Consider the following 22,006-nt stretch of genomic DNA (forward strand, 5'->3'; position numbering starts at 1 on the left):
TTGCATTTAAAATTTATTATAGCTAACCTAGTAGGCAAGAGGTAAAATCTCATTTTTATTGGCATTTCCCTAATGACTATTGATATTGATCATATTTTCCTGTGCTTGTTGAGTGTTCTTATATCTTCTTTGGACAATAATATATTTAAATCCTTTGCGTAGTTAGAAATTTTGTTTTTATTAGTGTTGTTGAGTGTTGGAGGGAGTCATTGGGAGGATGCTCATGCTGGTTTATCTGGGGGCTGGGCTCAGGCAATTGGAGCTTATTGGCTCTTTCACTGTCCTTGGAATATGTGTTCTGCCCACCATTCTCCAGTGGGAGCGGTTTCCAAGGATGTAGCCTTGAGAGAGTCAGTGTTGTTGATGGTTTACTATCTGAATCGTTCAGATGGCTGAACCCAGTTAAGGTCTCTATGTAAGCTTTCAAGCTTTGGCAGGCAGGGGCAGAGATCTACTGGTCTTGTGGTCACCCAAGACAAGCCTTGTAGTAAGTTCTTTTGCTTATTACCCTTGCCACCCACCCTCTGGAGTGACCTGCCTCTTTCTTCAGTCTCTCCTTGCCCTCCACGTATGGTGGTCAGCTCATGAGCCAACAGTTGGAGAAACAGCCAGGAAACTGAAGAAATGGGCCTTGAGAAAGAGTATCATGGGGGAAATCCCGAGTAGGCTGTTGACCTTTTTGTGGGGAGAGTGGCACGTATGTCAGATGCTATGGACCGCCATGTGAGTGTGGGGACACATGAAAACACTGGCTGGTTCAATGTACGTGTTGGAGGCAGTGCACAGAGTGGAGGAGGGGGAAATGGATGGCTATCCGCTGGGTGGGCTGCTACCGTGGGCAGGTTGCTGGGCCACCGAAGCTCAGCCAGAGGCTGAAGAGGCTGAAGCTTGAGTCAGAAGGTTGGAAGGGCTGAGGCTGGAGAAGAACGTGTGGTGCCCACTGCTCTGCTGGCTTCGGGGCTGGCAGACAAGGGTTGGGCACTGTGACAGAGACAACAGAAAGGGAGTACACCTAGAGCTTTGGTCTGAGCTCTGGAAGGGGGCAGAAACCCCATGATGGGTAGTGGGTTGACTGAGGTGGGGGCCGTTTTCTGGCTGTGTGGGTACAAATGGCATTAAGACAATCTCCCTGTTAACAGGGAGGAGCTGTACAGTGGTTGAGGGCAGGAGGATGAGAGGTGGGTGTTACGAAGGGTAAGGAACGTTTACCCCGGCACTTGGCCACTCTCAGGCTCCTGTGCCATCCTGTCTTCATCTTCCCCTTAAGTTTCTGCTTGCTTTTGTTTGCTTCACAGTGCCTTCAGACAGCATTAAAAAAAAACAAACAGACCATTTTGTAAGAGTTTATAACCATTATCTGTGGGACCATTGGTCTGACAAGAGCTACTCCTCTATCACCCTAAGCCAGTAATGCTTCCAGGTGAATTTAAAAATATTGTTTGGTCATGTTAAAAATCCCAGTGAGATTTAGCTTGGGTTTGCATTAAATCTATAGCTTAACTGGGGACAAAATCAGGAGCATTACCATGTTCAATCTTCCCATCCATCATGTTGTATGTCTCCTTATTTATTTTATCTAGATTTGTATCTTAGAGTCATTAAAGAACAAAAATCTGAGTAAATTTGCAGATCTAATTGTATTTATTAAGAATTCATGAATCACGCATCATCCCATCTAGGAAGTACAGGGGAGCTCTGAGGCATTGTATGAAATGGGCGGTTTTCATGGAAGGAGGGTGGGGCAAGGAAGTTATTGGCGAAAGACCCCAGTCCCTAAACAGAGAAGACTGGAGAAGAGGAGTGGAGTCAGAGGCTGATCTGAGACTGGGTGACCGCTACCTCCTGTTCAGAGGAAAGCAGGCCCTGGGGGAGGGGGCTCTCTGGTTCCACCATGTCATTGATAAGTGTTGTTGTCTTGCCCATTTACGCGTTAGGTAACAGCAACTCGCATTCTGTGGAGTAAATATAGAATGCTCAACAAACCCTTAGGCTGTCCTCGCATCTCCAGTGCAGGATTCTTTGAGATATTTCCATATTGACAGCTGCTTCAAGAAGATTCTTCCCTGACCATTGCAAGATACGTCCTGGTGTGGAAGAGGAACAAAACCAAAGAGCTAGTACCCCCTTCCCTGTTCAGAGAAAGCTGTCTTAGCAATGTTATATATTCGTTTGTGCTCCATGGTTCCCACCAATGGGAGGAGAGAGCGTTGAGAGATTTCAGCTGAGGTCACATCCAACAGAGAGGTTATGCTTCGAGACCTGGGCATCGGTGGCGCTTCAGGACACAGTTAACAGAGAAATAGGAGATCAAATGAAAGAGGCATCCACAGCCCTGTTTTGGGAATTGGATAAAAAGCAACAGAGTGAATTAGTGTGTTCCCTGGAGAGAGCAGTCAAGGTAGATGAGTTTTTCCGTGATAAGGGAGATTGATCTCTACCTGTGTGGAAGGAGAAGGGAGGGGGGCCGTGGTGAAAGCGAGGGATAGATCTAGTCTGTAATGATTAACACAAGGAGGACAAGCTGCCTGCCAGTTACCTGCGATTCTAAATGACTCAATGATAAGATAAAGACAAAGGAAATAAAGGTAGGAGGCAGAGCCTGATTTGAAAAGTCAGCTGCTTTGGGCTTCTATGGACATGGCTGCCGGATTCCTGGTTCCCCTGCCTGCGCTCACGGGGCTGTTGCTCTTTGTGTGTGTCGGACCCTGGGCTAAAGGAGGGAAGGTGCTGGTGGTGCCCATGGATGGCAGCCACTGGCTCAGCATGAAGGAAGCCGTGCGGGAGCTCCATGCCAGAGGCCACCAAATGGTGGTGGTTTCGCCAGAGTTGAACCTGCATATCAAAGAGGAGGACTTTTTCAACATGACGAGCTATGCCGTTCCGTACACCCAGGATGAGTTTAATTACCTCCTGCTGGGCCAGAGTTACCTGATTTTTAAAAGAATGCCTTTTCTAACGATGTTTTTGGAAACTATGAAAAGTTTGAAAAGTGCTGCTTTGGTTTTTCAAAGGTCTTGTGAGGCCCTGCTGCGTAACAAGGACCTGCTCAGACACCTGAATGCCAGTTCCTTTGATGTGGTTTTAACTGATCCCGTTTACCCCTGTGGGGCAGTACTGGCTAAGTACCTGTCACTTCCTGCTGTGTTTTTTTTGCGTTCCATTCCATGTGACTTAGATTTTGAGGGCACACAGTGCCCAAACCCTTCCTCTTATATTCCCAGGTTGTTAACAATGAATTCAGACCACATGACGTTCTTGCAAAGGGTCAAGAACATGCTCTATCCTCTGGCCCTGAAGTACATTTGCCACATTTCTTTCACCCCTTATGCAAGCCTTGCTTCTGAGCTTCTTCAGAGAGAGGTGTCGGTGGTGGACATTTTTAGCTCTGCATCTGTTTGGCTCTTCAGAGGAGACTTCGTCCTGGACTACCCCAGGCCAGTCATGCCCAACATGGTCTTCATTGGGGGCATAAACTGTGGCCACAGGAAGCCATTGTCTCAGGTCTGTATTGGTGCTTGTGTCCAATCAACGTTCCAGGTGGAACACTTTTGTTGTCGTTGTTGTTTGTTTTTGTTTTTAATTTATTTCCAGGTGCTTACTTATCTACCAGTTTTTCTAAGACTTCTCTCATTCTCCTAAAAGTTCAGTGAGATAAATGTCGAAGCGACTCCACTGGGATAGTAAAGGTTTGCAGTGGTCACTAAAAGAAATGAGAGGCAGGGGCGTGGGTCTGTGAGAGGATTGACAAGCACCGGTGTGAGTCAACTAGGACCATCCTTTTGCAAAGGCACATCTTCGTGGGGCTGTGCAATTTTCTCCAACTGTGTAGGAGCAGGGATGCTGAGTTGTGAGCTGATCCATCAGGAGTCTTTGCTTGTGGGTGTTTGCTTGTTCAGTGGAAGGACAAAGGAACCAGCAAATTGTGTTTGTGCACATGATATTTTTAGTGGCCCTGTCTTGGAAGGGGCTAGGGTGTGATCTGACCACAAGAGACCTAAACACGAATAGGAAGCAGCGGTGTCAGGAAACTTGAATAAATTAGGAAGTGAGACAATGTGCAAGAGACAAGAAGGGGTCTGTGTGATCCAAGAAAGAAGTAAATGAGTTCAACTTTTCAGAGATGGAGCTGTGCTGGCAAGGTTTCTGACCAAGAGTTATGACTGGGGTATGACATGGGGACGATCAGAGTTGGATTGCAGGTTGGACAGGTCTTCTACTTGGGATATTGAAGTCCTCAAAGGAGACAGTGGGAGGGAGGTCAGACTATGAGCCTATGAACCCAGTGAAGGGCGGGGGGGGTGAAGTGATGAAGAGAACAGGGTCTAAAAGGGAAGGGGATGTTTACTTGACCTACTGAGACACCCAGGTGCCCCTATAACCACGTCTTTATCCAGTCACCTATTTTAATTTTTTAATCATCTATTCTACTGATGGACATTTGGGCTCTTTCCATAATTTGGCTATTGTAGATGCTGCTGCTGTAAATATCAGGGTGCATGTATCCCTTCAACTTAGTGCTTTTGTATTCTTTAGGTAACTATCTAGTAGTGTGATTGCTGGATTGTAACGTAGTAAGGTAGTTCTATTTTTAAATTTTGAGGAAACCATACTGTTTTCCGGAGTAGCTTCATCTTTTAGTTTTCCTTGTTGAAAATATTCTCTGGAGTTAACTGCACTGGTTCAAATTCTCACTCCCATTTTTCTGGCTGAATGGGCAGGTGGGCAGGTATTACCTAAATATTCTGCCCTCACTATTGTCACAATGAGTCCACAATAAATATGTCCTATTACCATTATTCAGAAAGTGCCTGGCAGGACAAGGTATGTCATCCCAAGACCTTAGATATGTTTGTGCTAATTTACTGGGCACATGAAGGATCATTTATACCAAAATTCTCAAGTATTATATGTGATAGGCACACCATTATCACTTTTGTTCCACTAAATTCTTTTTTACTTTGAGATCTTGTCACTCTTACTTATTTGGTTTGGTTTACCCTTAAGCGTTACTTCTTTAAAGTAGTCATGGAAAGTTTCTCCAAGTATGAAAGATCAAAGTCGAAGTCTTTCATATTTTTGCCCCTTTTCTTCTTTAAGATTTATGATGGGTGAGGGGTCTGGGTGGCTCAGTCAGTTAAGCATCTGACTCTTGATCTCAGCTAAGGTCTTGATCTCAGGGTCATGGGTTCAAGCCTCACCCTGGGCTCAAGCTGGACATGTAGTCTACTTAATAAAAAAAAAAATTATGATGGGTGAAATTGTTTTGTTGGTTTTCTCAAAGAAATAATTTTGAGAATAGCTTATTCTTTTTACTAGTTTTGTTTTCTATTTCATTAATCCCAGCTTGCTTTTTAGTAATGATTGTCATTCTTGTGTCCTTTGGTTTATTTTACAGTTATTTTCCTTATCTAAGCATTAAGTTCCTTTCTGTTAGAGTTTTCTTAACAATGAAGCATTGAAGTTCATAGAACATTTTTTATGTCTCCTAGGTTTTGGCATAAATTGTTCATATTTTCTTTTTCTTTCCTTTGTTCTGTTTTTGGTCATTTAATTTTGGATTAAATTTCCTCTTTAAGTCCACGGCTATATTCAAAGTTGTTTATTCCCTCCCACAGTTATCTCTTATTTTTTTCTAATTATTTCAGATTTTAATCAGAGAATGTTTCTTATGAAGTCCCTACATTAAATAATTTGGTAGGTTTTCTTTGTGGTCTAGTATAGAATTGCCCAATTGACCTATAATGCAGGCCATCTATATAATTTATAAAAAATTAGTAGACATGTTACCAAAAAAGGCAAAAAGAGGGCTAAAATTAATTATATTTTATTCAATCAAATATATCTAAAACGTTAAACTTTCAACATTTACTCAACATAAAATTTTAATGAGCTATTTTACATTCTTTTGCTTCCATACTAAGTCTTCAAAATCTGTTATTTATTTTACACTTACAGCATATCTCAATTTGGACTGGTCACATTTCAAGTGCTCAGTAGTCACGTGTAGGTAGTGGCTACTATATTGCATAAGATACGATTAACATTTGTAAATGTTCCATAGATAAACCTAAAAAAATGCTTATTTAAAAATTCCATTTAGGGTACCTGGGTGGCTCAGTGGGTTAAGCCTCTGCCTTCGGCTCGGGTCGTGGTCTCGGGGTCCTGGGATCGAGCCTCGCATCAGGCTCTCTGCTCGGTGGGGAGCCTGCTTCCCCCCTCTCTCTCTGCCTGCCTTTCTGCCTACTTGTGCTCTCTCTCTGTGTCACATAAATAAAAATCTTTAAAAAAATACTTTAAAGAATTTTATTTAAAAAACTTCAATATGCCCAATTCTTAAAATGATGTCTTAAACTACTTCCTTATTAACTGGTGCACTCCGTGGGAAGGTGCTGTCTCTCCCTGGAGAGAGTCCACTGCGTAGTCCCGCAGATGCGCATCTTTGCACCAGAGGAAGTGTTTTCTCTACTTTGAAAGCCTACTGAAGCCTTTCCATAAACAAGGAATACTGATATCCAGGACTGTGATTTTAGAGCTATTTTTAAAAAGTGGTTTTCAGTTTTGAAAATTCTTTAGATAAAATGCTTTCTATTCTGCAAAAGGGAAACTTTCCACTTAGCAGCACTAATCCAGATCGCTGAATGAACGCTGTTTGCTGCAACAAATGCTGTTAAAACCCCTGGCATCCCCCAATCTACTTTCTGTCTTTACTAACTCGACCACTCTAAGTACCTTATATAAATGGAATCATAGAGTATTTGCCTTTTTTTGACTTATTACACTTAGCCTATGTCCTCAAGACTCTCATGTTGCAGTGTATGTCAGTTTCCTTACCTTTTTTTTTTTTTTCTTAAAGATTTTTATTTATTTGACAGGCAGGAATCACAAGTAGACAGAGAGGCAGGCAGAGAGAGAGCGAAGAGAGCGCCCGATGTGGGGCTCGGTCCCAGGACCCTGAGAACATGACCTGAGCCGAAGGCAGAGGCTTTAACCCACTGAGCCACCCAGGTGCCCCAAGTTTCCTTATTTTTTAAGGCTGAATAATATCCCATTTTATGGATTGGCCACATTTGCTTATATATTCATCCATTGACTTGTGTGTTGCTTCCACTAGAGCCGTTAAGATCCATGACCTCTGCGGTGCCTGGGTAGCTCAGTCTTTAAGCGTCTGCCTTAGACTCAGGCCATGATCCCAGGGTCCTGGGATTGAGCCCCACATCGGGCTCCCTGCTCAGCAGGAGGTGTGCTGCTCCCTCTCCCACTCCCCCTACTTGTGTTCCCTCTTCACTGTGTCTCTGTCAAGTAAATAAACAAAATTAAAAAAAAAAAAAATCCATGACCTCTGAATGGCCCCTCCTGCCCCCATGCCAGTCTTAGTGGACCCAACTGAAGACTTTCCTGACCAATGGAGACATATGTTAACCAACTGTATAGACACAAATGCACTTATTCTGTCCTATACAGAGTGGTGATTTTTAATTTCTATCACTTCAAAACTCAACGTCCCTTCCCTCCTTGCTCCTCCTCCCCTCCCCACCAACAACTATGAATATCTTCACTGGTGTGTTGTTCCCTAGCCTGGCAAGCAAATAAACTCACTTTTTTAAAAAGCCCCAGTAGTCTGTTTTATTCAGATAGTTCTTGTACAATTAGTGGGTGAGAAGCACTGCCTAGGTACCTCAGTGACCATTTGAGGTAGTTTTAACATACTCTGTGTCCTGTGGGACAGTAGTGGCTGAATCCTATGTTCCTGCTGCATATTGTTCAAATGCCATTCCACAGGCATTGCCCTTTACAGAGATCAAATTCAGTTTCATATATTCCTAGTTAAACAGTGTGCTCAAGTCACATGACCTTCCCTTTACGGGAATATGCTGCATTTTTAGTCTGTCTAGTTCAGTTGCCATTTTGCTCCAAAGCCTTATGCAAACTTTCCCTTAGTCATGACCAAAGGGGATGGCACACTTTGTGTTGGACAATCCCAACGCAACCATGCACAAAATGGTTTCCACTGGAGGTATAAACTGTGCCAACAGAAATGTACTCTCAGATGTATGCTGCCTCATCCAATTACTACTCCAAGCTTTCCGATAGTCTTGGCTTTTGTCAACCTAATTTGAAAAAAGATACATCCTGCATACAGCAATAGGGTAGTTTTGTGTAGCCTTAGAGAAATAACTTTCCACATTTCCATCAATCATAGTTGTACAACCAAGTTGGGTGGGTAGAGGCTAGCAATCAGATTTCTATTAAGGTTTTGAGTCATCACTACCAGTTTTTTTTTAATTGCTTAAGTGATCCGAATAAAGTCCATTTGATACTATTAACTAATCATGTAACTGTGAGGAATTCACCTATGTATTTTGCTCAAGGCTTTGGAGGGAACACGTTCCTGCTTACACTGACTTCAGTCTCTTGAAATGGATTTCAGACTTCTGACCTCCATATCTATAAGAAAATAAATCTTCATCGTTTTAAGCTACCAAATCTGTGGTAATTTGTTACAGTAGCTGTAGGAAATGAATACACCCACTTTGCCAGGTTTACCTGTTTCTTAAAAAGCCTAGGTTTATTATATTTAAACAGAAAACTCTTACTAGTCACCAGCGTCTATGTGGGACTAAAAACCATCCTTAAGCCAGAAGTAATTGTGTGTACACATCTTTTACTATTATGTGGTGAAAAAAATGGAAGTAAAACGATTTATCTTGGCAAGGTTAACTGCAGAGAAAACTACCTGGCTCACATTTCAAACAAAATGGAAAGGCAAGGTTCAAGGTGCTGTAACACTGTGTCCTAGTACTAGGAAATAATCACCGTCTGCCTCCGGATTATGTTTAATAAATAGCAAAGTGCATACAGATATTTACAAGTTTTAAAGAGAAACAGAGGTCCTATTCATGTGGTCCCAACAATAACAACAAATAGGCATTGGCATGACTGTTTATAAATTCTTCAGTACAGATGTTCTGAAAGTAGAGTTCCCTTGCAATCTTAAAAAAAAAAAAGTCCTGCTATTCCTCACCATGTGCTCTAAATTGAAAGTGGACTGGAATTACTTGGTGTCAATGCGCAGCAGCTGCTCTTTGCCATTTATTATCAAGGACTTTAACTCTCCGTCTTCTTCCACCTCCACCCTTTCTTGGCCATTCTCAATGATTCTCTTGGTGGTGATTTTTTTGCCATTAACGATTTCGGTGGAAGTCGACATGGATTTGAAGTTGCCGGTCCCACCACTACCACAACACATGGAGAAGGAAGAAAGGCCTCCGTTCCCCAGGGAGCCAAAGGAACTAAATCCCGTATCAAAAGAAGAAAAACCACCCCCAAAGGCTGGAAATTCACTGAAGGCGGAGAAGAAGGGAGCGGTTCCTCTGCTTCTGCTTCCCCGGGAGCTCCTCCGACCGCCCACGATGTTCTCTAGTGGATCTCCGAAGAAGTCGAACGAAAATGGGTCGCGGCCCCCAAAAAACTCCCTGAAGACCTCGGCCGGGTCGCGGAAGATGAAGACATACTCGAAGGGGTCGCGGCAGGGCCCGCTGCCCCCACCGCCGCCGCCGCCCTCTACTCCAGCCTCGCCATACCGGTCGTAAACGTCCCTCTTCTTGGCGTCTGACAAGACCTCGTAGGCCTGGGCCACTTGCTTGAACCGCCTCTCCGCCTCCTCCTTGTTCTCAGGGTTTTTGTCGGGGTGCCACTTGAGCGCCAGCTTGCGGTATGCCTTCTTGATGGCCTCTGACGACGCCTGGCGGGGCACGCCCAGCACCTCGTAGTAGTCCACCATGTCGGAAGGCCTGGCACGGCTCACGGGCCACCGGCACGACAGGAGGTGCGGCTGGCTGCCCCCGGGGCACGGGCCCGAGTACCCTGCGAGCCCAGGCCGCCCGGAAAGGGCGCCCTTGTGACGTAGCCCGCATCTCATTGGTGGAGACCGCATCCCAGAATGCACTGCGGGGGCCTTGCCGCTTTTCGACGAGGGTCCCTGTGGTGTGTTTCGCACGGGGGTGGATGCCCCGCCTACAGAGGCTCCGCCCGCCCCCGAGCCCCGCCCAGGCGAGCAGTGCTCTCCAAATCTCTCCGAGGGAAAACGAGGAAGTTAGTGGGGAGTAAGGTGGTCTGGGGCTATGGCTTTGCTAGAATAGGCCTTCTGTCAGGCTCTCTTTCCGCCCGTGGGGTTAGAGTGAGGGGTGTGCGTTTTGTCTGACCCTGTGCTCAAGGATAGCCATATCATTGGTCCAGAACAGGAGTTCTCCGGTTTTCTGGTTCCAGGACCCTTTTGCTCTTTTAATGTAGGTTATATTTATCAATACTTACTCCATTAGAAGTTAAAGCAATGAAAAAAATTCGTTATCCAATTTAATAGCAATGAAGCTATTACATACTAACATAAATCATGTTTTTAAAAAGATTTATTATTTATTTGAGAGAGAGAGACAGAGTGATAGTGCTCCCAGGTATGCGCGTGCGGGTGTGTGGGGAGGGGCAGAGGGAGAGGGAGGGGGAAAGAATCCCAAGATGACTCCACAGTTTCATCCCAGAACCTATATGTGGCTGGATCTGGGGACCTGGCGATCATGACCCCCAGCCTAAATCAAGAGTCCTGTGCTTAACTGACGGAGTCACCCAGGAGTCCCAAAAGAACTTCTTCAAAGCAAAAAAATTAGTGAAGAGTGGCACATCCTACATTTTCCACATCTCTCTGGTTTAAATGAAGAGAACGGGATTCTTCTGCCTGCTTCTGCAGTCTACTGCTATAGCACAGGTAATGTGGCCACTGAGAAACCACTGTAACCTTACGAGACCATGTGAGTGAAAAATCCAAATATCATTATGGAAATAGTTTGATTTTGCAAAATTCCCCTAAAAAATTCTCGGGTATCTCCAGAGTGTCTTGGCCCATAGCTTGAGAACTCCTAGTCTAGTGTATCAAAACGATTAAAACTTGCTGGTCATGCTTGTAGTGGTGTGGGTCAATCTTGGTACAGTAATTATTTCCAGTAAAACTGCTATACAATGACCATGACTTTCTTTTTGGCATTTTTGGACATCTGACCTCTCTCTGCTTTCTTCTTATTCTCTGATACTTTATTTTTTGCTTTGATAAATGGCGAGGCAATACCAATAAAGGTCACTTAGTTCTAAGAGGAAAATGATTAACCAGTGAACTCTAATATTTCATCATAAAGGGTAGTAGATCCAATGAGGCACCTAGATCCAATGTCTCTAGGACAAACTTCATGTCACCCTGAGGGGCCGAGTACAATCCTGAACCTGGCACTTTGTAATCATGCAATAAACAGTAGTAGAAAGGGGATTCAGAGTAGAGTCTAGTGTGAACAAAGCCACATGGGAAGTCTGTTTGGGGAAGGTCAAGTGATCCAGAATGAGTGGAGGGAAAGGGGCAGAGGGGGAGAGATCAGGTGAAAGGAGTGGAGAGCAGTAACGAGCTTGGACAGGTAGGCTGAAGGCCCATTACAGGGAATTTTGAGGGAAGGCTGAAGTCTAAATTTTATTCTGGGTCCTAGGAAGCTGTTGATCAAGGTTTCAGGGATGGTGGTGGGGTGGGGCAGTGCAGGGGCAGCTGATGCTGGGACCAGAGTGAGTAGATATGGGTTGGGGGCCCTGGGGGACTGTGGAAGCTGGGTCTCAGAGACAGAGGATTCAGCACTTGCTTGCTTGAATATGGGGCCTAGAGCAAAGTAGAAGGGATGAGTCACATCTATACAAAAATATTTACTGAGTGCTTACTGTCGGCAAAGCCAGGGACTGGAACCCAAGCAAATGATTCCAAAGCTGCAACCCTGCTTATAAGGGCAGAGTCATGTCCCCAAAGCACTCAGGAACACAGAAGCCTCGAAAAGTCCTGAGGCTCTGCGTGATGTAGGAAAGTCATAAAATCATCACAGTGGTGACTGTGTGTGTTTACACCCCTTTTGCTCTGGGTAATTTATGAATGAACTCTTATGACACTGAGAGTTCAGATGATTATTGCTCTTAATATTTAAACTGGACTGTGAATTTCAGAATTGCCGATAGGGGCACACCAGTGGGTTGAATAGCATTGCTGTCCCTTCTCTACCCACCCAGAACCTTAGCCCAGGAGAACGGAAAGTGCTTGGGGTGGAGTGGGGCTGTGTGTGAGTGGGAAGTTTCTGAGTACATGTGTGTTTAAGCATGTGCTATGCGTGCACCCACGTGTAAGCACACGTGACACTGGAGATCTGTGGAGGAAGGATAGTGATACGGGGAAAGAGGGACTGTAAGTACCTGTTCTAAGTTCCAGAATGAAGGGGGCCCTATGGATACGCCCCACAGGACATCAAAACTTTAAACCTAGCAGTTTCTCCATGACCTTCTTATCAAGTCCCCGGATATGGGTGGCCAGTGACGTCCACGGTCAAATTATCGAGACCCGTGCTCCCATCCTGGGACTGTAGTGTACAGCAACCGATCCCCAAAGAACAGGGCGGGATGATCAGTTCTGTCTGCACTCAGATTTGCCTTTTCTTCGGGAGAGGCATTTCTGTTTGGGACTACCATACTTGCTCCCTGACCCTTCCCTTGCTCTTTTGGGGCACCAGCTAGTGCCGGGTATTACTGTGTGAGCACATCTGCCTTCTCCCCATTTATTTTGATTGGGTAGTGATTGTGGGGCTCACAGCTTTACTTCTGGCTCCTAACCTGCTGTAAGTTTCAAACCTGGCCCTAAGATCCGGATAGTGCTAAAGGCCATGGGGAGTTGTGGTTAAGAGTGGGGTCACCATGCTCTGACACTCAGGGCCTGCATCTCAGCTCTGTCATTTAGTAAGCGCAGGACTCTGGCAGGCCATATTCTCTCTCTGGGCCTCAGTGTCTTCCTTCCTAAAGTGGGAATAGTACTATCTGCCTTTAAGGGATATTTTAGGGGATTATTTAAGATGCGTTGTGACGTGCTTAACACCATATTTGGTACCTGGTACATACTCCACACATCCATGTTATTATTGGTTTTGTTCACCTTTCCCCTTTGCTGCAACCGGGTCATCCATCAGATTTTCTCAGTGTCTGCCCTCCCGGCTGTCTGTCCCAGCGAACGCGAATCCGTCCTGAGAGAGGCCTTCTGCGCATGTGCAATCGAGTGGGCCTCCCTCCCGCCATTCACTAGCCGGCAACCTTCATCTTCTTAACTTGCTTCACAGCCCCTGACGCGCCTGTTTATCTGCTCATATTGCCTGTCTGTCTCTTCTGATGGAGCCCGAGTTCTGGGGAGGCTGGACACGTCTGTGGTGGTCTCTGCCGGCACCCCAAGGCCCAGTGCCGTGCAGGACGAAATAAGCATTTTGTTGGATGAATGCATCAAAATGGTACCACGTTCGGCAAGACCCTGAGTGATCCATGGGGAAGGACATCCTGCAAGGCTGCGACGGGCCAAAAGCAGCCTTGTAGCGTCACGTTCTTCTCTTTCTAAAAGGCACATTCTGCCTTCTATTTCATTCCTGAAAAGGAAGTCTAATTTGTCACCACATAGCCTATTTTCTTCCCCTCTTGGTCCATGGAAATACTCGTTTAATGCATTCAAAGATGTTGGGGCTGCTTTCCTTTCTCTGGCCCCTCAAGATTGTGATTTGAGTGGTTGGTAAAGAATTCCAGCCGGTGAAACTGTTGTTGCCGACCAAGGAAGCTAGTACGCTGGCTGGGATGGGCATTGGGTGATGTACGGAAGTGCTGAATCACTATATTGTACACCTGAAACTAATATGACACTGTATGTTAACCTAACTGGAATTAAAATAAAAACTTAAGAGCAAATAAATAAAAAAATAAGAATACTTGGAAAAAAGAAAAAAGAAACCCGATAAAGTCTGTCCTTGTTACCTCTAAAGGTGAACTTCCTGCTATTTTCAGCGGACTGACCAGCTATAGTCATGTGATACAATCAACCATTAACTCTGAGTATAGATTGGTTCTTGTGACAGGAAAGTAGGAGAAGGCAAACTTTTGGCAGTAGAGAGTCTTGGTAGCAAAGGCAGGGGAACCATGGCAGCAAGGTCCCGCGATCCACCTTCGCTTGTCCTGGGCCTGCTGCTGTGTGCACTGAACCCCACTGTGTCCCAGGCTGGGAAGCTGTTGCTGGTCCCGGTGGACGGCAGCCACTGGCTGAGTGTGCTCGGGATCGTTGGGCAGCTGCACCAGAGGGGACATGACATGGTGGTCCTAGCTTCCGAGGCCTCCATCCACATCAAAGAAGGAGCGTTCTACACCTTGAAGAGGTACCCTGTGCCATTCCGAAGGGAGGACGTGGAAGAAGCTTTTATCAAACTCGGGCACAGTGTCTTTGAGAATGAGTCTTTGCTGCAGCGTGTGGTCAAAACGTACAAGAAAGTCAAGGAGGACTCTGCCCTGATTTTTTCTGCCTGCTCCCACTTACTGCACAACAAGGAGCTTATGGCCTCCTTGGTGGAAAGCCGCTTCGATGCCGTGTTGGCAGACCCTTTCCTCCCTTGTGGCCCCATCGTGGCGCTGTACCTGGGTCTGCCTGCCGTGTTCTTCTTGAACGCACTGCCGTGTGGCCTAGATTTTCAAGGTACTCAGTGCCCCAGCCCACCATCTTATGTGCCCAGGGCTCTGTCCCTTAACTCAGATCACATGACCTTTTTACCACGGGTGAAGAACATGCTCATTTTCTTGTCAGAGAGCTTTCTGTGCAATGTGGTTTATTCCCCGTATGGAGCACTTGCCTCAGAAGTCCTTCAGAAAGAAGTGACTGTCCAGGACCTGATGAGCTCCGCATCTGTCTGGATTCTCAGAAGTGACTTTGTCAAGGACTACTCCAGGCCCATCATGCCCAACATGGTTTTTGTTGGTGGGATCAACTGTGCCAGCAAAAACCCACTGTCCAAGGTGTGTATTTGAGGGGGAACTTTACAAGTCTATATCTTTGCAAGTACTTTGGATGGATGAACTTGCCCCTGATATATGCCCAATGAGCATGCTGACATAGTCTCAAATACCCACTTCTGTTAGTTTCTGCCTTACAAATCTCCCGGGTCTGGCTCGTAATTGTTATCTGTCTTAGGTATCCTCTTCTGGGTTATTTCTTTGTACAGGAAATTTAGGAAAGTATACTTTGGGCGTTTTCTCCTTTGTGCTCCAATGAACGGTAATCAATTGGATGTGACAAAGGTTAATCAATATAAGCACAGAACAATGGGTGCGGGGCTCTTTACAGAGAACACAAATCTGCAGTGTGCACCTTGCCCTTGATTGGGTCAGACACACAAGGGTCGAGACTGCTGAAATAATTCTTTGACGTCTATGGATCCTCACGCAAAAGATGCCTTTTTGTTTCTGGTTAAAGATCCAGTTGCTAGATATTCTGATAGAAAGCTGGCTTCTGTGATCCCTTCTCTTCTAATGAGTAAATATCAGACAATCAGATTCTGGCATTGGGCAGAAAGGTCCTGAGTTTCATTCTCTGCAATGCTGATGATTAATTTTTTCCCATGCAGAATTTGAGGCATACAAAAAAGTAGCATTCACATCCTCTTCCAAATCTCAATGGAGGTGACACAGAATAACAGGAGAATCTCTGTCAGATGAGGGATTGGGAAGGATTCTCCAAGGAGGTGACATTTCAGTGGGCACGCATTTATTTTTCAACTATTTGTTGAGGATTCACTGGTAGCCTAGGTACTTTGCAGGCGCTAAGTCTGGTTCCTACCAAGGGACTGAGTCTTATTCCCAGAGTGACTCTGACGTGACTCACCTCTTAAATGATCATGTCATTGTCACGGCAAGGAGAAACTTTGGATGGCAGAAAAAACACCACTTGAGAAATCCGGAGCCTCCAGCCCATTGCTGCATGACCAGATTCCCTCTGTGGGGCTCTGATTCCTCTCTCATAATGTGAAGAGCGATCTGGTGACCCCTCTCGGATCTCCCACCAGTAAGATTCTGACACCCCGAGGCCTGCTGGAGAAGTATATGTCTGATGGGGTGGTCTGGTAAAGAAAAAAGGGGACGGTGTTGGTTTTTTTGGAAAGGAAAATGAGAAAACCTCATGTTATAAAAAAAATCAGTAATAATTCTCTTCATATATGGGAAAAGGTGAAATATTACCAAACCAGTGGTCACATCGTAGGTCAAAGAAGAGACCTAGTCAGTGCATCTAAGTTAGAATGGAATTAAAGAGGAATATTTTTGGCATCATTGTATAGGATCCAAGTGAAAACAATTGTGTTTCACATTTACTTTGAAATGTAAAACTTTGGAGGTGTGCATGCATAATAGAAATTCCTCTCCAAATGGAAGAACTTTCTTGCATGGGTATCCTCAGTTACACTGGCCTTCTTTCTATTTCTGGGACATTCCAAAATCTTTCCCAGCTCAGGACCCTTGAGCATGATGTCCTACTGGGTTGCTTTCAGCTCAGCTGTAATGTCACTTCTTCAGGGAGTCCTTCTCTCTAAGATAGGATCCTATGCTCTTTCCTTCATAGCACATCAAGTACTGTGATCACCTCATTGAGATATTTGTTTATTGACCGTCTCTTCCATATACGTGGAGACAGGGACCACTGCTGCCCATTTCTGTACCCACAACACCTGGCAATGGGTCTGCACATGATTGGTGTTGGGTAAATATCAGCATCATGGGCATATAATTAGCACTTGCCAAATGTTTGTTAAAGGAATGAATGAAAACCACAAAAGGGTGTGAACTGAGGACTAGTCACCAGATAGGCAGTTACCTCCCCCAGTTCTTTATACTCCTACAATTACATACAAACATACGTGTTTTTCCCCCTTTTTTCTTGGGTGATTTTTAAAATTTAAATTCAATTAGCCAGAATATAGTACATCATTACTTTTTAAAAAAATTATTATTTATTTTTTATTTTTTTATAAACATATAATGTACTTTTATCCCCAGGGGTACAGGTCTGTGAATCGCCAGGTTTGCACACTTCACAGCACTCACCATAGCACATATCCTCCCCAATGTCCATAATCCCACCACCCTCTCCAGACCCCCCTCCCCCCAGCAACCCTCAGTTTGTTTTGTGAGATTAAGAGTCACTTATGGTTTGTCTCCCTCCCAATCCCATCTTGTTTCATTTATTCTTCTCCTACCCCCTAACCCCCCATGTTGCATCTCCACTTCCTCATATCAGGGAGATCATATGATAGTTGTCTTTCTCCGATTGACTTATTTCACTAAGCATGATACTCCCTAGTTCCATCCACGTCGTCTCAAATGGCAAGATTTCATTTCTTTTGATGGCTGCATAGTATTCCATTGTGTATATATACCCACCTTCTTTATCCATTCATCTGTTGATGGACATCTAGGTTCTTTCCATAGTTTGGTTATTGTAGACATTGCTGCTATAAACATTCAGGTGCACGTGCCCCTTCGGATCACTACGTTTGTATCTTTAGGGTAAATACCTAGTAGTGCAATTTCTGGGTCATAGGGTAGTTCTATTTTCAACATTTTGAGGAACCTCCATGCTGTTTTCCAGAGTGGTTGCACCAGCTTGCGTTCCCACCAACAGTGTAGGAGGGTTCCCCTTTTTCCGCATCCTCACCAATATTTGTTGTCTCCTAACTTGTTAATTTCAGCCATTCTGATCAGTGTAAGGCAATATCTAATTGTGTATTTGTATTTCCCTGATGCCGAGTGATGTGGAGCACTTTTTCATGTGTCTGTTGGCCATCTGGATGTCTTCTTTGCAGAAATGTCTGTTCATTTCTTCTGCCCATTTCTTGATTGGATTATTTGTTCTTTGGGTGTTGAGTTTGCTAAGTTCCTTATAGATTTTGGACACTAGCCCTTTATCTGATATGTCGTTTGCAAGTATCTTCTCCCATTCTGTCAGTTGTCTTTTGGTTTTGTTAACTGTTTCCTTTGCTGTGCAAAAGCTTTTGATCTTGATGAAATCCCAATAGTCCAGCTTGCATTCCCACCAATAGTGCTTTCTCCACATCCTCGCCAACATTTGTTGTTCCCTGTCTTGTTAATTTTAGTCATTCTAACTGTTGTGAGGTGGTGTCTCACTGTGGTTTTGATTTGTGTTTCCCTGATGGCAAGTTGTCTGGAGCATTTTTTCATGTGTCTGTTGGCCATATTACAAAGCTGTGATCACCAAGACAGCATGGTACTGGCACAAAACAGATACAAAGATCAATGGAACAGAATAGAGCCCAGAAATGGCCCTTCAACTCTATGGTCAACTAATCTTCAACAAAGCAGGAAAGAATATCCAATGGAAAAAAGACAGACCCTTCAACAAATGGCATTGGGAAAATTGGATAGCCACATGCAGAAGAATGAAACTGGACCATTCTCTTATAGCATACACAAAGAGAAACATGTATTTGTGTTGATGGTTTTTTGCTTGTTTTACAAAAAGAGTAATAATACACCCCCATGGCTCCCTTATAAATATGTCATGGGTATCATTTCAGTTCTAAATATTCTATCTATTTTTTTTTTAACTGTGCCATGTTTCATGGTATTTACGTGCCACAGGTTATTCTATTAACCATGTAATTTTGTTTCCTGGGAAGAAAACTGAAGTTTATACTCCAGGGTCTTGCCCTTCGTGTTGTTACTTCTAATGTTACCTTACCAAAAATGAAGGACACTTTGTAGTTTCCTTCATATTTTTCTGTTCCTTTCTTGTTCAGTTTTTCTTAAGTAATTTACACTTTTTTTTGGGTCACTCTTGTGAATATGATAGTTTTTCCATTTCTGTTTGTACCTGGTTATCTACTCACTGATCAGGCCCGAATCAAAATTCAGCCTAATCAAAATATTGATTTCATCATTAATGCAGACTTTCTGCATTATGCAGAAATGATGCAGTCTGCATCATTTATGCAGACTTTCATCAATCAAGAAAATATGGATTCTCCTGTTCTGAATTCTATGCCCAGCATTGATCTTACTGAATTCACTAGAATCCTTAAAAACAATTGAATAATTTTGACAATCGCAAGGATTCTTGTCTTGCTCCTGATTGTAATGAAGATTGATTTTCATTTCATCATTTTGTGTCACGTTTGCCATTGTTTTTTGGCAAATAGTCTTTATTTGTTTAAATGATTTCCTTCTTTACTTTAGGATGTGTACTAAGAGGGGCTACAGAACTTTGTCTACCATCTTTCTCAATATCATAGCTTTGGCATCATTTATTGATATATTTTCTTTGCCAGAATTTTGTTTAAGTGCTGAGTTGTAGTGACTATGTCTTGGTTGCTGCCTCATTTGGTGCAAGCAAGCCTTGGTGTGAGAATGTCTTTGTAACCCACACTGGACAGCAACACTCTCTGTCCTACTTAATATCTTTAATTTGAAATTCCACTTTTTTGATGTTAATATTACCATTCCTTCACTATCTTGCTTACAGTTCCTTAGTGCCTCGTTGGTACCCTTTGTCTTCAAGCTTTCAAGCTTTTTTCCCCTTCTTCTTCTCTCTCTCTCTTTTTTAAAAAGATTTTATTTATTTATTTGAGAGACGGAGATCACAAGTAGGCAGAGAGAGAGGAGGAAGAAGGCTCCCTGCTGAGCAGAGAGCCCAATGCAGGGCTCAATCTCAGGACTCTGGGATCATGACCTGAGCCGAAGGCAGAGGCTTTAACACACTGAGCCACCCAGGCACCCCTCTTCTTCTTCTTTTTAAACACAGAGCTGATATTTGTAACCTGATCAGGAGACTTTTGCCTGTTTGCACTTAATTTAACAATTGCTAGATTTGATTCTAACTATACCAGTTTATTTTTATTTTACCTGGTCATTTTCCCTTTTCCTGATTTTTGGTGGTTTGGCAAGTTGTTATTTATTTTCTTTTCCCCTCTTGGGTAATTAAAGAATGCTTTTCTATGCTTCCATTACTCGTGTGGAGATTGTCCCTGTCCCAGTGCCCTTGGTCAAATTCCTGAACTTCAAGAATAGAGATACAATCTTTAGCTGATAAAGAGAGTCCAAATGGAAGGCATACCTGGTGTTGGGCATATCTGGGATACCTGGCAGATAAAAGATAGTAGGACAACATTGAGAGCAAAGCTCAAGGATTCCAAGATGTCTTTCCCCACTCAAGGTGGGAGACCATCTTTGTGAATGTGTGGGGATTCAGAGACGATATCCATCCAGGTATTTTGAGTCTGAGGGATACAGCCAAACAGAAGGTCAGAGAGAACAGAGACTTGATGATGGCGAGGAGAAGAAGGACTGGTGAGCAGGGAAGCTGGCAGTCTTTGTCCATGGTTCTGAATGTATAGTGATAAAGCAAGTTTTCCAACATGCTAAGTACTTACCAAGGATTTGGAGAAACCGATGACATATGGGAAGAGAAAATCTAATAAAAGCCTGGAACTCAAAATACTAAACTCTCAGCAAAAGTTAGAACCTGTGTTAAAGCCTTCAACGGTAGGCTAGTGCTCTCACTTCAGAGGGGGCCTCATCCTTTTTGGAAGGGATAACAGGTGGGGGAATTGAGGGCTATTTTCGTTAACGGGTTGCTTCAGTATTTGGCCACTCTACAGTCTGTGAAGTCAGGGCCATGTTTGGGGAAGTTCTGCCAAGCAGGGTGTGGACCTCACCATGGCTAAATTCTGGAAGACCTGGCCAAGGCGAGGCTTTGGGTGTGACAACACAATCTCTGTAATTTGCCCTTCTGTGATCTGTACATGAACCTCTGTGACATTTAAACTTTAGTCTTGCTGTGTACCTTTGGGTGTTTATGGACCTGTGGGTTTCATTTTATGATAATCACACCCCACTGGGTGCTGAGTGGGTGTGGGACAGTGTACAAGGAGGGGAAAGCAGATGTGGACCTTTGTAGTTAGGCTTAAAGTAAGAATGGGTTTCATGGAAGAGGGAAGGTCCCAGGAAGTGAGGTGAGCTGCTTGCTTTCACTCAGAAGAAAGAGTTCAAAAGGTACTTGGAGATGAACTGTCTTTCTGAGGAAAGAAGGATGTGGTGTAATCCCGGGGAGGAAGGACTTCAGTAAAACCATCTTTAGGATGTTTTTGTCATAGGCCAGAAATGCAGCGTGGTGGTGGAAGGGATGATGATGCTGGCCTCCTTGACCTTTCAGATGAGCCCAGTGGAGAAGGCTAGGACACAGCCACTAGGAGCCAGAGTCCTCGGAGAGAGCTGGAGGGGGTGGACCAATCTGGGGCTCACACGTGAGGAGGGCTCGGCAGTGTTTGGGCTTTATTGGTCATGCTCTGAACCAACCTGAAAGAATTCTCTTAAAATCATGTGTGCTGATCCCTGTGGGAAGTCCTCTTCCTGTCACACCCAGAGTGCCCAGCATTCTGGCTTGAACAGGACTGAAAGTCCCATACCTCAGGAACCCCTCAGTTCTAGGCAAAACCCAGCACACCACACAGTCTAATTAATGTCCTTGGCATTCTTAGGAAACATATAAAACCATTTGGAAGACTCTAGGGGAGTTCATTAGATGATGAATAACCTATAGTTGGGGGGAAATTGCCACACTCACACCACCTCTACTTCCTCTACGTGGAATTGCCACTCTGTGTGTGTATCCCCACACATGTGTGCATGCAGGTGTGTATACCCGAGTGTGTATGTATGTTTTCTGAAGACCACAGTACCCTGGAGTTGGCTTTGAAGGTTGGGGTCAGATCAGGCTGGGCTGAAATTATTGCTGAGGGTTGAGTCTGGGTACATCCTTCCCCTCTTCCTGGGGACACAGCCACCACTCTTGACTCCAAGTTCCCCTGTTTCCACACTGAAGCTAATGCTGCTGTTCTGACTGGATCATCTCTTTGTTGCTTCCTCTCAGAGCTTTTTTCTGACATCCATCTCTATAGTCTATTGACTTTAGGGGCAGAGGCTTGATAGGTTATAATCTGTGATCTGTGCTTACTAGTGGGGTCCCAGCCATCACTGTCTCTCACCCTTATACATGCAGACATTTCCGAAGATCCTATCCCCATGCTTCATCCAAAAGAACCATGGATTGTCCATTTTCTAGTAGTTGTAAGGTTCATTA

The 22,006-nt window shown here is 44.3% G+C and overlaps 2 protein-coding genes across 4 annotated transcripts in view; one reads left to right on the forward strand and one right to left on the reverse strand.

The window, feature by feature from the left end:
* Positions 1-22,006, forward strand: part of LOC123950827 (UDP-glucuronosyltransferase 1-6-like) — a 35,135-nt gene that overhangs the window by 7,117 nt on the left and 6,012 nt on the right. The window contains exon 1 of one of the 3 annotated variants that reach the window (XM_046019283.1): positions 2,602-3,501. The exons of 1 other annotated variant lie outside the window; for it this stretch is intronic. In XM_046019283.1, the coding sequence (XP_045875239.1) occupies positions 2,632-3,501 (870 nt within the window). In that variant the 5' untranslated portion in view covers positions 2,602-2,631. Of the gene's footprint in view, positions 1-2,601; positions 3,502-14,000; positions 14,878-22,006 lie in introns of those variants that run through there. One more of the 3 variants, XM_046019284.1, reaches the window with a different exon arrangement.
* On the reverse strand, positions 8,664-13,797 carry LOC123950828 (dnaJ homolog subfamily B member 3-like). Its single transcript, XM_046019286.1, has one exon. The coding sequence runs from the start codon at positions 9,932-9,934 to the stop codon at positions 9,053-9,055; it is 882 nt and encodes a 293-aa protein (XP_045875242.1). The 5' UTR covers positions 9,935-13,797; the 3' UTR covers positions 8,664-9,052.

Source organism: Meles meles, chromosome 9, assembly GCF_922984935.1.
Source record: "Meles meles chromosome 9, mMelMel3.1 paternal haplotype, whole genome shotgun sequence".
Lineage (NCBI taxonomy): Eukaryota > Metazoa > Chordata > Mammalia > Carnivora > Mustelidae > Meles > Meles meles.

What these genes read in the sequence shown, in the direction of transcription:
- LOC123950828 (XM_046019286.1), bottom strand. Translation starts at nt 9,934, where the DNA reads ATGCGGTCTCCACCAATGAGATGCGGGCTACGTCACAAGGGCGCCCTT.